Here is a 13,847-nt window from a genome sequence, read left to right as displayed (position 1 = left end):
GATTGTTTCTTTTCTCCAATGTAAGTGCGAGTGTACACTAGAAGATCCAGAGGAAAGTTGTATCACTTTGTATGTACACTTATAATTATATATTCAAAATCAAAATGTTTTTAAATTAATGAAACTTGACATCATTTAATCAACATTGTTATTATCTACCTTACTTCCAGTGAGCACCTTTTGCATAAATCTTTTTTCATTCTTTCATTCCTTTATCCATTGTTGTGTGTTTTGTTACCTAATGATTTGTAACAATCCTTCCATTCTAGCTTCCAAGATAGTCATTGATTTGTTCCCCATATAGCCCAAAAGCTTGTAGACAGTTTAATGGATAGAGAGGAACACTCGCGCTTCCTAGGTCTTTCTCTTACTTTTTTCAACAGCCCTGGGAGTTGCAAGTAGGCACAAAAAATATAAATTCAAACAAGATATAAATAGACTAAACTTTCTAGTACATATAACTCATGGACATTAATAGAAGTTGAAAGTAGATTTCAAACAACTGCAACAATAAAATAATTTCAACTTGGGTTTATGTGATTATCTTCTAGTTTCTACCACAATCTTAGTTTACATTCATATTTCATAAAAAAAATTGTAAAATTTGAAAAAAAGGCTCACTTCTAACCATATTTGGATTCTGAACATATATAATTGCTTTGAGTTGACAAATTCTATAAATTTATTTTAAAATTAGTGAACTTAAGTCTACAAATAAATATAAAATATGAAAGATTAAGTAGGTAAATAAAATAATATTTTATAATAAATTATATTATTTAGTTACCAATATAGTGATCATTTTTTGGTATTTATATATTTGGTCACTAAATGAGTTTTTACATATTTTGGTCACTAAATTGGTTTCAATGAAATTGGTTGTTAAATTGGTTTATATATAATTGGTCACTAAATTAGTTTCTATATATTTGGTCACTAAATTGATTTTTATTTAATGGTAACTAAATTGATTCCTAAATTAGAATCTAAATTGGTATCTAAAATTAGTGACCATGATTTTAGTCATTTATTACTATTAGATTCTAAATTAGTTTATAATTAAGTTAGTAACTAATTTTATCATTTTAGAGCAAAATTTTAGTTTCTAAAAGCAATTTTTCTTGTAGTGTTTTCACACTTTATAGATAATTTTAGATTGTATTTTTCACTTTTAAAATAAGTAGATGCATTATCTTGTACGTTTTTTATGCAACATTAACCATTTTTTAGTGATTCTTTTGTTTTTTATTTAAATCATTTTAAAATATATTTTTGTATTTTTTATTTTTTTTATATAAAATTATTTAAGTTTATGTTTATGTTATTTTTAATATAAAATTATTTAAGTAGTTGTTTTACTTTATTGTATAAGATTATTTAAGTATATGTTTATATAATTTTTTTTTATTTTTTTATATAGAATTGTTCTTGTATTTGTTATTATATTTTTTTTTCTTTTTTTTTTCTACAAAAGTGATTTTTTTAAGGATTTTGTTTATTTTGTTATTTTAGGAGAAAAAAAATCAATTGTTGTTTGTTTGACTTTGTTGGTAGAAACAATGAGTCAGACCAGCGAAAGAAAGAAATAGATATTACATGAAATTATTGTGAAAGCATTCCTTTTTATAAATTTCTAGTCAATTATAAGTATGTTACTTGTTGGAGTCGTGTTGTAAGAATGAAACATCATCTGGTTGGAACAATGAAAATTCCATTTGCATGTACATATGTTCTTGACAATATCAAAAACTTGTTTATGAAGTTATTAGAAGATAAAAACAAATTAAAGAAGCAAATCCTCATGATTGTTTTGAAGAAGTGGAGATCCAATATAGTAATAAACAAAGAATTATAAAGTAAAAAATCATTAAGAGTGGTCATGGATTGAATTTTGTAAAATTTAATCCAAATCGAATCCAAATCCAAATATTTGGATCAAATTTAAAATCCAAATCCATATTTTTTTATAAAAACAATTTGAATTTTTGTAAATCCAAATCCAAATATTTGGATTGAATTTTAAATACAAAACCATATTTTAATAAAAAAAGAAATTGAATTGGATTTTAAAATTAAATCTATTTAAAAAAATTAACATAATAATATATAAAAAAGTTTAATATTATATAAATATTAAGAAAATATAATAATATTATAATTTAATAATACTAAACATTAACATTACAAATAATCATTATTCAAAGAAAAAGTAATTGTATACCATTACAAACTATACATAAAATTTGTGATTTTTTTAATATTCTTACTAAAGTAATGAGTGTAAAAAATCAATCATTGAATTTATATCTTACTGTATAGAATATTCTCTAAATATAAATATATTTTTTCATAAAATTTCTTGGTGATATTATTGTTTGCATGACATGTCCTTCCCACGTATATATAATTGAAGACAACTAAAAATCTGTACAGTATTTTAGTGAAGGAAATAAAAAATTTGTTTGTGAAAAAAAAGAAATAGTACAAATAAAAAAAAGTAAAAAAATCCAAACAAAATTTTTAAATTTTAATATATGATTTTGTGACAGTTAAGTTTTTTTTATAGAACGAGTTTTAGTTTTAACAAAAGAAAATAAAAATAATAGAAATAAATTATTCTAAGAATTAAAAAAGAGGATAATAAAGTAAAAAAAGAAAAAGGAAGAAGAATGGAGAAATATATGAAGGTGAAAAGAAGTGAGAAGTTGTAAGAGTTAGTGTATGATATTCATGAAATCATCTTGCTTGTTAACAAAATTATATTTAAATAAATGGATGTTTAATGGATTGGATTAGTCCAAAAATGAAAGAGTTGTCTCAATTGGATTTTTGTCCACCCCTAAAAATCATGAATGAAATGTTTAAAAACATATAACTGGTGATTCTAGACATTTTAACGCATATATAGTAATGTTTTACCATTTAATTTAGTAAGAAGTTTCTTATTTGTTCAAATGTTATAATTTATTGTTGAATATGGAAAGAATTTAAAGCTTCTTATTTGTTCAAATGTTATAATTTGTCAACTCCCAGTATTTTATAATATCATTACAAATGTCAAAAAGGTCACAACTTTCATTTATAAGCACACATGAGTCCTAAACTTGTATAGAAAGTATTCCAAAAAAGAAAATAATTAGCTCTACCAGCAGTCACAAGATTTGTAACTGCTTTTATTATCCTACCATGCATAGCATAATAGAAAAATATTATTTGAAATATATTTGTTTCACAAAAATTGACCAACAGTAATCATGCTAGTAAAAATGAAGGTAAACAAGTGGTGAAAATTGTTTTATGTGATGATAGATTATGGAAATCCATTTAATATTGTTTCAGGTGTGTAATTCCACTTAAAAAAGTATTAAGACTTGTAGATGGAGACCCAAAACTTATTATATCACATATTTATGAAACTATGGATATAGATAAAAAAACAAATAACTACAAATTTCAAGAATCTAAAACTCTTGATACAACAAAACTTGAAAAATAATTTATACTAGCTAGATTTTGCAATTACACAAGCCTCTTCATGTTTTTTATTCCTACCTCCTAAATAAGTAACTATTATTAATATTATACCTTTATCATTATTGAAAATTAACAACGAGGGGAAGAGACTTTGTTCTTTGTATCAAATGTAAACAATTTTCTTCTTTAAACAAGAAATATATTATCATAAGAAGATAAAACGAGTGACAAGATAATATTATAATATAATATAATATTTACTTATAATCAATTCACTAAATATATAATAGTACATAATGTCTACTTTTTTATAAAAAAAAGTCTTTCCCAAAAGAAGATCTTCTGAATTATTCAAAAAAGATAAAAACAAAAAACAAAACAAATTCTCTGTACAAGTGAAAACATCATTTGTCACCAACTTGTTCTTTTTAGCATCAGATTCTAATCCTTGTCAGCATCTGTCTTTCGGTGTTATGTTCCTCTATCCTCAACCTAATCCATCAATCATAATTTCCATTTACTTTGCTTACAATCTTAATTCATAACCATTTTATTTTTTAAATATACTTAGCTTTTTTCTTTTCATCAATGTTCTTTATGCATTCACACTCATAATTCAACTCTCATGACCTTAGTGTTATCTAATTTTTTCTCCTTTATTTGTTTCTCAAACAGATTGGACCCACATATATTTCATCATGCCCACATCATTTTCTATTTATTCTATTCCATTTTGTCACTCTCTCATCTCTATCTTCTTGTGTGCATCCATTATTGATGATCAAGGTTTCTCTATAAACTAAAAGATCACAGAAGAACCTCTTCTGAAGTAACTCTGAACTAGCATGTCCAATAATGATAATGGCAGCAACAACAACCCTTATGTTCATATGTCTCCTATTCAGACCAACCGTGAGTGGTTAATGTTCCAAGATATTGTGTTCTGTCAGTAAGTCCCTTTCTGTTTGATTAATGACAGTTTAGGTTTTCAGGTCCAAACCCAATGGATACAGTATGTGATGCACTAAACCACTGCAGCAGGAAGGTTGGAGATGCAACTAAAAGAGCTGAGATTTTGGCAGATAATCTCTGGAATCATAGTGAGCTTACTTCAACTGTCACTTTTATTGTTTTTTTCTTTTCTCCATTGATAATCTGATTATTTGAGGACAGACACTAAATTTGTTTAAGATAGATACAATTCTGGTATATCTAATAGTCCAACACATTGTTCTTTCTCTTTTATAGTTAAGATTAAAAGTAATTTTAAACATCTCAAATTGAAACCTTGATGCTCTCAACAAAACTAGGTTCTAAAGATTTTGAAGACAATAAGTTATCTTAATAAAGACTCTTTTTCAACAATTTTATGAATTATGAGAGTCAATAATTTTAGAGGTTGTAAAAAAGTATTACACTCTGTCAAACATTGTAATTGAAAAATTGTTGATTTTGATTTGGAACAATGTTAATTATTAGGTTGTTCCATTCTCTCTGCTGAGATGATACAGATTCCATGTAGGACAAACTTTGACCATCTTAACCCCAAATGTAATACTGTTATAACTTTGACAAATGAAAGGAACTAATTTGCAATCATCTTTTCATATAAAGAACAACACCTGATTTTTTTAAGGTGAGACTGAAACGAAAATTAATGTCAAGTAATAAATAGACAAATTTTCTTGCATTGGAAGCCAAATTCTCAAACTTCCTTGCCAATCATGCAAGAATTAAAGTTCTTGCATTTCTATCTATCTATAACTTGTACATCTATAGACTTAATTTCTAAAGTATTTTATACTCAAGTTTCTTACAAATCTATAGACATAAATTCTAATGTATTATATATTATATATATATACTGCAGTCAGAATTGGTTCTAGTCTTGCTGATGCAGCAGTGGCTAGAATTGTTCAGGGAACAAAGGTGCTTACACTAGGAGGGTCTGATGCATTATTTCAACAATCATTTGGAGTTTTCCCAGGAGAGAAGCTAATAAAGTCCTTTGCATGCTACTTATCAACATCCACTGGACCTGTAATTGGGACTCTTCATATATCAAATTTAAGATTAGCCTTTTGCAGTGACTATCCACTGTGTCATTATCCATTCTCCCAGCAACAAAACCAGACTCTGCATTACAAGGTACTTTGACTAGTTTCCTTGCAACAAGTAGTTGTTTGAAATTTACTATATATGCTGGCCTAATTGGTTGCTAGTAAAATCTTCTAACACAAGAAACTCAGGACAAACTGATGAGTTAAATTTTAGTGTTGTCTCAAGACTCACTCTCAATTCTCTTACTACTTTCAACATGAATTTACTTATTAATAGTAGTTTTTGTTAAATAAAGTCTTAGCAGTAGTAATATGAGTGCATCAATGACATCACAGATTCACAAGCAAGCACATACGTAAATTTCAACAATGCATTCTGATAAATCAATACACTTTGCTGAAACCTTGTTGATTTTTATGTTCTGGTGGTGTATAAAGTCTGTTAAGTTTTAAAAATGTGTAACCATAGTACTCTCATTCACACATTTTTCATATCATCTTCCAAATACACTAAAAAGTTAACCCCTCCCCTGCTTTTTGGGAGATATACTCAACTATTTCAGATCCCTTGATCAAGGATGAAAATTGAAAACCCTTTTGAATTTCTGAACTGCAACATTAGGTAAGTTTCTTGTTATAATCAAATACTGATATTTTAGAAGGGTCTTATGAATAGGTTGTGGTGCAAGTGGATCAGTTAAGCACAGTTAGTCCTTCCTCAAACAGATTTAACCCTGCAGAAAAATACATCGAGCTTGTGACAGTGGATGGTTATGAATTTTACTTGATGGGGTTTATAGCATATGACAAAGCTCTCAAGACTATAAGAGAGGTTTTACAGCAATATCACAACCATTCCAGAGAAGCTTGAATGATCAAGAAGCGTGAAATATTTTCCACATATGTGATAGAGACACCTTAGAATTGAGGTTAGAACATTTATAAAACAACTATGTACCAATATCACTATGCTACCTGCAATTATATGTAACATTTTTAGACATTATGGAATCAAACAAAACCCATCAACAAAACAAACTAAAAAAAAGTAAATGATATTTGTCTATAAGGAAATCAATACTAAGAAAGGATGAAAAGATTATCTGTGGTGCATGCACGACACGGTGTCGGACGTAGCTATATGGGCCAGATACGGCCTTCTTCCAGGACACGTCGGAGGAGACGCGGTCCACTCCTTGGACACGTAGGAGGGACACGGTTCACTCTGTACAAACCCTTATTTCACATAAAATCTTAACTAAAATCTCAAATAAAACTCTTATTTCACACAAGATCTTAATTAAAATCTCAAATAAAACTCTTATTTCACATAAAATCTTAACTAAAATCTCAAATAAAATCATAAAATTTTAAACAAATAATTTAAATAAAAATATATATATAAAAATCTTAAGAAAATCCAGAAATAAAAAATGAAATAGTTTATAAATAGCCGTGTCCCTTGTCCTATAATTTTCAATTTAGTCGTATTTCCGTGTCCGTATCGTATCCGTACCCGTATCCGTGTCTGGGCTTCATAGGAGATCACCATCTTTTAAGAAACCTCGTTTCTTTTAAGAAAGTCATACAATTCAACCATCTACTCAAGTCTCTCGATCCACAAATTTAACCACTTTTTCAATTAGCCATTTCAATAGCATTCAGTTAACAAAACTCAACTTCAAAAGTTGTGTATCTACCAAGAGAAATAGAGAAACAAGCTATCATAACAACTTTATAATCACAAAAAAAATCGCCAAAAGGTGCTCTCTAGGAATCATCATTCATTGTTGTTCCATCTTTATCCTATCCACACTCAAGAGTTTCCCAAATAACTTGTGCTACGATATTTGCCTTCTTCAGATGATAATCAATTGAAAAAGCTTTGATAATGCTAAATTTCCTAATTGAAAAATTCATACGACTAGTACAACGGTTACCAATTATATTACCACAAGTATAAACGATATTTTTAATTCTATCATAAGATTTTTCAAGTTTTCTCAAAACATACCAAATTATGAGTATACCATATTTCTAAGGTAGTAAGTAAAATAGTTTCAACCAAGACAACCAAGACAACTCTAGCTTGATAAGTCCAATGATTTTGTCAAATAAAAAAGATAGAATCAATTGAAGAATATTCAATAGTAATTTGTGTAGCAGTATAAGATGGATATTCATATAGATGAATCCTGGTGTGTTTGAGCACTTGTAAGGAACATGTTATATATAGATTGTGTAATATATTACGTAAAGATGTAAGTAGGCTCATATGTTGAAAATACATTTAATATTCCTCTCAAATTGGCACATATAAATAATATGTATCAAGTTTGTTATAAATATAATTTTTATAAGACTTTATAATAATTAAATAAAAATATATGTCATTTGATCATTGATATTAACAAACTTACTAGTAATATCTCCATTTCCAAGAACTTATAGAAGTTGAGTTACCTTGGGAGAACCTTCTCGTATTTCTCCTTTTATTTTGTCTTCCTACTTAGGTGGTTTCATACACCACTTTGTTCATTGATATTAACAAAATAAGTGGTAATATCTCCATATCCAAAAGCTTATAAGAGTTGAGTTATCTTGGAAGAAGCTTCTCGTATTTTACCTTCTTTTAAGTTGTCTTTCTACTTTGGTAGTTTCATACACCAATTGTTTCAAGGAGTAGTAGTCTTGTAGCTCTACATCTTAAATTTCTCCATGAAAACCATTTATGAATCTAGCCATGGTGGCCTCCATGCTCTCTACTATTTCTACCTTGATCTTGGTGGTTTCCAAATAGTTCTCTACGCTCATTTCCCCTTTGACAAGTCTTTGAAGATTTAAGTACAATTTTTTTTTCTATAAAAAGAAGGCATAAATTTATCTCTATACACATTTGAAGTTCGTGACATGTAGTAATGACTAGCCTTGTGCCATTAAGCACTTTTTCTTTTTTATTTATTCCACCACACCAAAGCATAATTTTCAAATTCAAGAGTAACGAGTTTAACTTTAGTAATGTTCTTAAAATATATGCATTCAAAATTTGCTCTACTTTGGTTCCCACTCAAAATATAGTCCAAGATCACTCTCCTAAAAACGTTGAGAATTACATGACTTTTACAGTTTGTCTCTTAATACAAGTCATGCCCTCCACTCATTGGTTTATGCATTTAATAAGATTCATCGCTATCTTTATAAGGAGTTCTTCTTTTATGTTGTCTCCCTTCATATCTTTGTAAGGTGGTTTGTGTTAGGTTTAGTTGTTTTAAGAGCTCTTTCACCTTCGTATACAGTTTATCTTGTCTAGAATAAATAAGAGGAGAATTATCTTGGCTAAACATGTTCTTACACAAGATGTTAGCACAACACAAACACTTTATAAGAGAAAGGTTAGTAGAAAATTAAAAAAAAAAAAAACAAATGGTCTTGGCTTATAGAAACAAACTAATTACTATCTCTCATAAATCCTCTTAGCCAAAGTGATTAAAATTTGTAGGGATCATTCAATTTTTTAAAGCTAATTCAACATGTCAAAGAATCAGTAATCTAAGTAATTAATTCAAGTGAAAGACAAAATGTTTTCCTAAATGCACGTCTAAGAATATTGTGACAACTTCAAGGAAAAAGTAAGAGAACTTAAGAAGGACAAACTAAAAATGGTAAAATAAGAATAATTATAGCAGAAGAGTAACAAAATGTAAGACAAATACTAAGAAGTGAGACAAAAGGAAAAGTACCAAAGAATTAAGAAGATTACTCAACTAAGAAATGGTAAAAATTCTAATCAAAATCACTTAAGAAAAGAAAATAAAGACAATTAGTGAACATTACCAAATGAAAAATTTATGACAAATTTAGAGACCAATCTGTTGGACTTGAAGAGTACACCAAGCCTCACGTAAAGGTGTTTTGATGATGATAATGATTGAAGATGTTTAGAAAATTTTAGATTTCATTATATGTTATTGAGTATTTCACACAATATATTCACAAGGTTATAGTCAGCACACAACCATATTAAAATGAGTTAAAAAAACTAAGTTTTCAAAAGTGAAAAATTGTTTTAAAAGGTTTTATGACCATGTTAATCAATTACATTTTTAAATAATTGATTAAATTGTTCTTTAATGAGGTTCATAATAGAATAATAAAATATCTTTTTTAATCGAGTAAACTAGAAAGTTCGAAAACCAAGTCTCAAGATTTTAATTGATTAACATATTTCATAATCGATTAAGTATCTTTTCTGCATTTATTTCAAAGAGAAAATAATCGATTAACACATTCCATAATCCACTAAAACAAAAAGCGTTGTAACTATTTTTCAAAATCTAACTAAGAATAATTGATTAACACCTTAAATAACCGATTAAATGTGTCAGTATCAATTTTAAATCAACATTTTCTGAATTCTATAAATAAAGCTTATGACTTAATCTTTTCAATCAATTATGACTACAATCAAAAGAAACTTAAATCAATATTTTCTAAGCAACTTTCATTCTCTTAACTATACAAGATTTCAAATACAAGATTGTCTTATGTTGAGATTTAAACCTTGTTGATTGCTTCTACTATTACAAGTTAATAAATTATTTTTGTGTTTTTTTTTGTGTACCAGTGTACATCCTCTTGATTGTCAAGAGTCAATTAGGATTATATCCTTTTGAGTGTGTTCAAAAGTTGATTAGTTTGTTTGCTAGTTATCTTAAGGTTTGTAATAACTTGTGAGAGCTTTGTACAAACTCTTTGAAGATAGTGGAACCAACTATTCTAAGGTTTAATATTTGAGACTAAATGTAGGATTTTGTTTATTTTTACCAATATAAACTATCTTGTGCAATCTTTCTTTTCTTATCTTCTTAATTGTTTTGTGAAACCTATCCCTCTTGAAAAATCAAACATTTACATAAGGTGTTGCTACCAATAAACCTTCACTTTTTTGTGTGGTGAAAACTATCCCCTTTGGAAGATAAAAATGCAAATATTCTTTAAATTAGTTGATATAGGCATTTGGAAAAAAGAAGAAGAAGAAAGAAGTATAAAGGGTTTTAAGAAAAAGGCATAAATTGCATTTGAAGATAATGAATTTTCTTTAAGTGAATCTAGTAGTAATGGAAAAGAATTGAAGAAGCAAACTTATGTTTGCCGTCTGGTCGAATTTCTAAGGAAAATAGTGTAAGTGGTTCTAACCTTTATGAAAATATAAGTAGAGATCAACTTCTTGATGCTTTCAATGAAATGCATGAAGAAGTCAAGAGACTGTCTTTTTCAAACAATAAAATTAATGGAGAGAATAGATGGATGTAAAATAGAGTCAAACAATTAGAAAAGGAGAATACATATTTTAAAACTGATTTAGAAGGTTTAAAAATGATTTGTAAATCCTCCCTTAATTGTGAAACGTGTTTGAAAGAGAAATTTTCTGACTGTGAATCTTGCAACAATTTGGTCATGGCTTTATTTCCAACTAGAGAAAATAAAGATTTCAAAAAATTTAGAAAACCATCAAACACATCTTAAGTAAGTTGTTTGTATTGTATGAAAAGTCATCATATGGAATAGAAATGTCATTTCATAAAAGTTGAAGTAGATAAGGGAAAATATACATTAATTCCCAAAGGTAGAAGGTTTGACACTAACTATAGAGGACCCAAATTTGTTTTAGAGACCTAATTAGAAATTGGTATGTTATTGTGAAAATAGAGAAAAAAACACAAGAAGAGATGGTTGAATTGTGTTTTTAATCAAAAAAAATTTGCAAATATCGTCTTATTGAAAATACTCAAACAATGGTTTAGTTCATCAAGTAATTAGATTGCTACTCTTTTGTATGATAGATCTTATCAAACGAAACTCACCAACTTAACTAAATCACTTGACTTATTTTAAAGTTTGTTTTATCAAATCATTAAACAACATTTCTTGCATCTATAAAAGATGAAGTATAAAACCTTAGTAAAAAACCCTCAAATAAAGGTAATTTTAAAATAAATGTATTCATAATAAATTATCCTTTCTTTGTAAGTGTGGACGATAATAACATATAATGTAAAGAGAATAAGAAAGAAAGAAATGCACACAATAATTTATATTAAGTATTCTTTTCCAAGCCACTCTTGACTCAACGAGTATTCTTTTGGATTGCAACCATTCATGATGACCCCGTCAAGAAGTATTCCTTCCCAAGTCACTCCTCACTCAACGAGTATTCTTTACCAAGTCACTTCTAGCTTAACCAATTATTCTTTAGGCACCTAGCCACTCTTGGCTACTCTCTTAAGTATTCTTTACCAAGTCAATCGTACCTTAATGGATATTGTTTTCCAATTAGCCACTTCTGGCTAAGGTAGGAAGGTTGAGGCTTTTAATGATAAACGCAACATTAGGGCTGACTACTAAGGAAGATTGTGTCTTTCGACGGGTTCAAGGTTTAAGTTTTCTCTCCTAGTTCAAATCATTGTCTTTGCTTTCATATTCAGTATCTCACTCGTCTCCAAGTGGTCTACTCGTGAAATGATTATCTTTTAACTCTTGAACTAAATGAATAAGAGATTGATTAGAACTAAGTGAACTAACCAAGAACTCCAATTAAAGAAAAGAACTGAATTCTCGACAAGTGTTCAAAAAAAATTCCTCAACAAAAACCAAAACTTAAAAAGATTAGACCTTCTAACACAAACTCTTATAGAGAATTTAAGAACAAAATTGTATTGAAACAAAACCTCAAAATTCATTGCTAAATCACAAGACAATAAAGGTGTGTGTCTGTGTGTAATTTTGTTATCATTACATGAAAATAAAATAATTTTATTTGATTCTTTTATAATTAATCTAGATATCATTATATAAAAAAAATAATTTTATTTTTATATTATAATTGTTTTACATATATGAAAACAAAATAATTTTATATTATTCTATTATAATTATTTAAGTTGTGTGGAAACAAAATATTTATTGATTTTATTGTAATTGTTATGATTGTTTCAACAGTTATATATTATGAATGTTTTTTGAATTGTTTTCTTAAATAGATTCAAACCAAGAATGCTTTGAAAGATTGAAATTCAAAATCTTTATTATAAATATCTATCATAAAAAATGAAGATATGTTATTAGAAATATGAAAAATCCAAGCTTACCTTTTTCGATCCTTAAAGGTCATATTCAAGAAGCTATATGAAAGGCTGAAGTTGAAGATAAAAATACAAGGAAAGACAAGTAATACAAGCAATACAAGAAAGCTTGTTGCAAATACAAGTGCTAAAATGTTATCAAGCTTTTGAGTATCTAATGTGTTTTGGGTCGAGTGTTAAACCTTGTAATTTTTCACTTTATGAAGTTATATTCTTGTGAGCTTTGTATGTGTTCTCTTAGAGATTGTTTTTTATTTTTTTAGAGTTCTTAATCTTAAGGGGAGATTAAAAACGTGTAACCTATAGAGGTTTGTTAACTTGTTCTAGTGAAGTGATTTGATTAATATAACCTCTTATGCAGTTGCTTAAGGGACAACTGGACATAGCATTGTGTTTGGAGTGAACAAAATATGCTTGCTAGAGAATCTTTTAAATTTTCTATTAGATAGTCCAAGCGAGAGTCATTCAAGTACAAGAAAGTCTAAACTTTCTTAGTCATAGCTTAGATCTAATCCAAAGCGAAAAAGGTTTCTTCAAAAGTAGAAAAGGTTCAAATCACTTGAGTTTCACTTGGAATGGATTCAAAAGCCAAAAAAATTATTAATGCTTAAGAAAGATGATTTCGTTTGAGTCAGGCTTGAAGGAAAGCCAAGAAGAATACTTCAAGGTTAAGAAACCTAAGATTTCACTAAGTCTAGCATGGTCTTTGAGCCAAATAGGTTTCTTTAAGGTGAAGAAAACCAATTCACTAACAGATTGACTTTGAGCGAATGAAAACTATGAAGGAATTCCTTACTAAAATATATAAAGAGAAAAGTCCTAGTTCATAATTAACATGTTCAAATGTAGGTGGATTCAAGGCAGAAGAGAATAACCTGAGTTGGCAAGCAACACTCAAGACTCCATGTACTTTGTTGCAAGTTGCTCATACATGAGTTTTTGTGTAAGTTTTATCATGAGTAGCTAAATTTATCTTGTTGAGATTTGAGAAAAATGTAATATGTCTTAAGTTGTTATTTATGAACGCTTGTTTGAATTCAATTCATATGATTTGATTGAATGTTTAATACTTGATATGTGAGAAATCACCATTCATGCATTTAGAATTTGAATGATGTTGGGAAACACATTCCTTTTCAAAACTTTTTCAAATCAACAATGTATGTCAATG

At 28.0% G+C, this 13,847-nt stretch overlaps 1 protein-coding gene across 3 annotated transcripts; it reads left to right on the top strand.

Annotated features, from left to right (window-relative positions):
• Positions 1–4,076: 4,076 nt before the first annotated feature.
• Positions 4,077–13,085, top strand: LOC137821321 (GEM-like protein 1). Of its 3 annotated transcripts, XR_011082783.1 has the most exons (5): positions 4,202–4,386; positions 4,467–4,574; positions 5,345–5,622; positions 6,211–6,463; positions 10,159–13,085. XR_011082783.1 is itself a non-coding variant. In XM_068625858.1 (4 exons), the coding sequence occupies exons 1-4, from the start codon at positions 4,320–4,322 to the stop codon at positions 6,403–6,405; spliced, it is 648 nt and encodes a 215-aa protein (XP_068481959.1). In that variant the 5' UTR covers positions 4,077–4,319; the 3' UTR covers positions 6,406–6,535. The 3 variants fall into 3 exon arrangements, 2 of the variants coding, with proteins under 2 accessions (XP_068481959.1, XP_068481972.1); XM_068625858.1 differs by lacking the exon at positions 10,159–13,085 and having other exon boundaries at positions 4,077–4,386; positions 6,211–6,535; XM_068625871.1 differs by lacking the exon at positions 10,159–13,085 and having other exon boundaries at positions 4,199–4,386; positions 4,459–4,574; positions 6,211–6,535.
• The last annotated feature ends 762 nt before the right edge of the window (positions 13,086–13,847 follow it).

The sequence above is a fragment of the Phaseolus vulgaris genome, chromosome 11 (assembly GCF_000499845.2).
Source record: "Phaseolus vulgaris cultivar G19833 chromosome 11, P. vulgaris v2.0, whole genome shotgun sequence".
NCBI classification, from domain to species: Eukaryota; Viridiplantae; Streptophyta; class Magnoliopsida; order Fabales; family Fabaceae; genus Phaseolus; species Phaseolus vulgaris.
The sequence above is the reverse complement of the archived record's forward strand: the minus strand, read 5'-3'. Positions and strand labels throughout refer to the sequence as shown.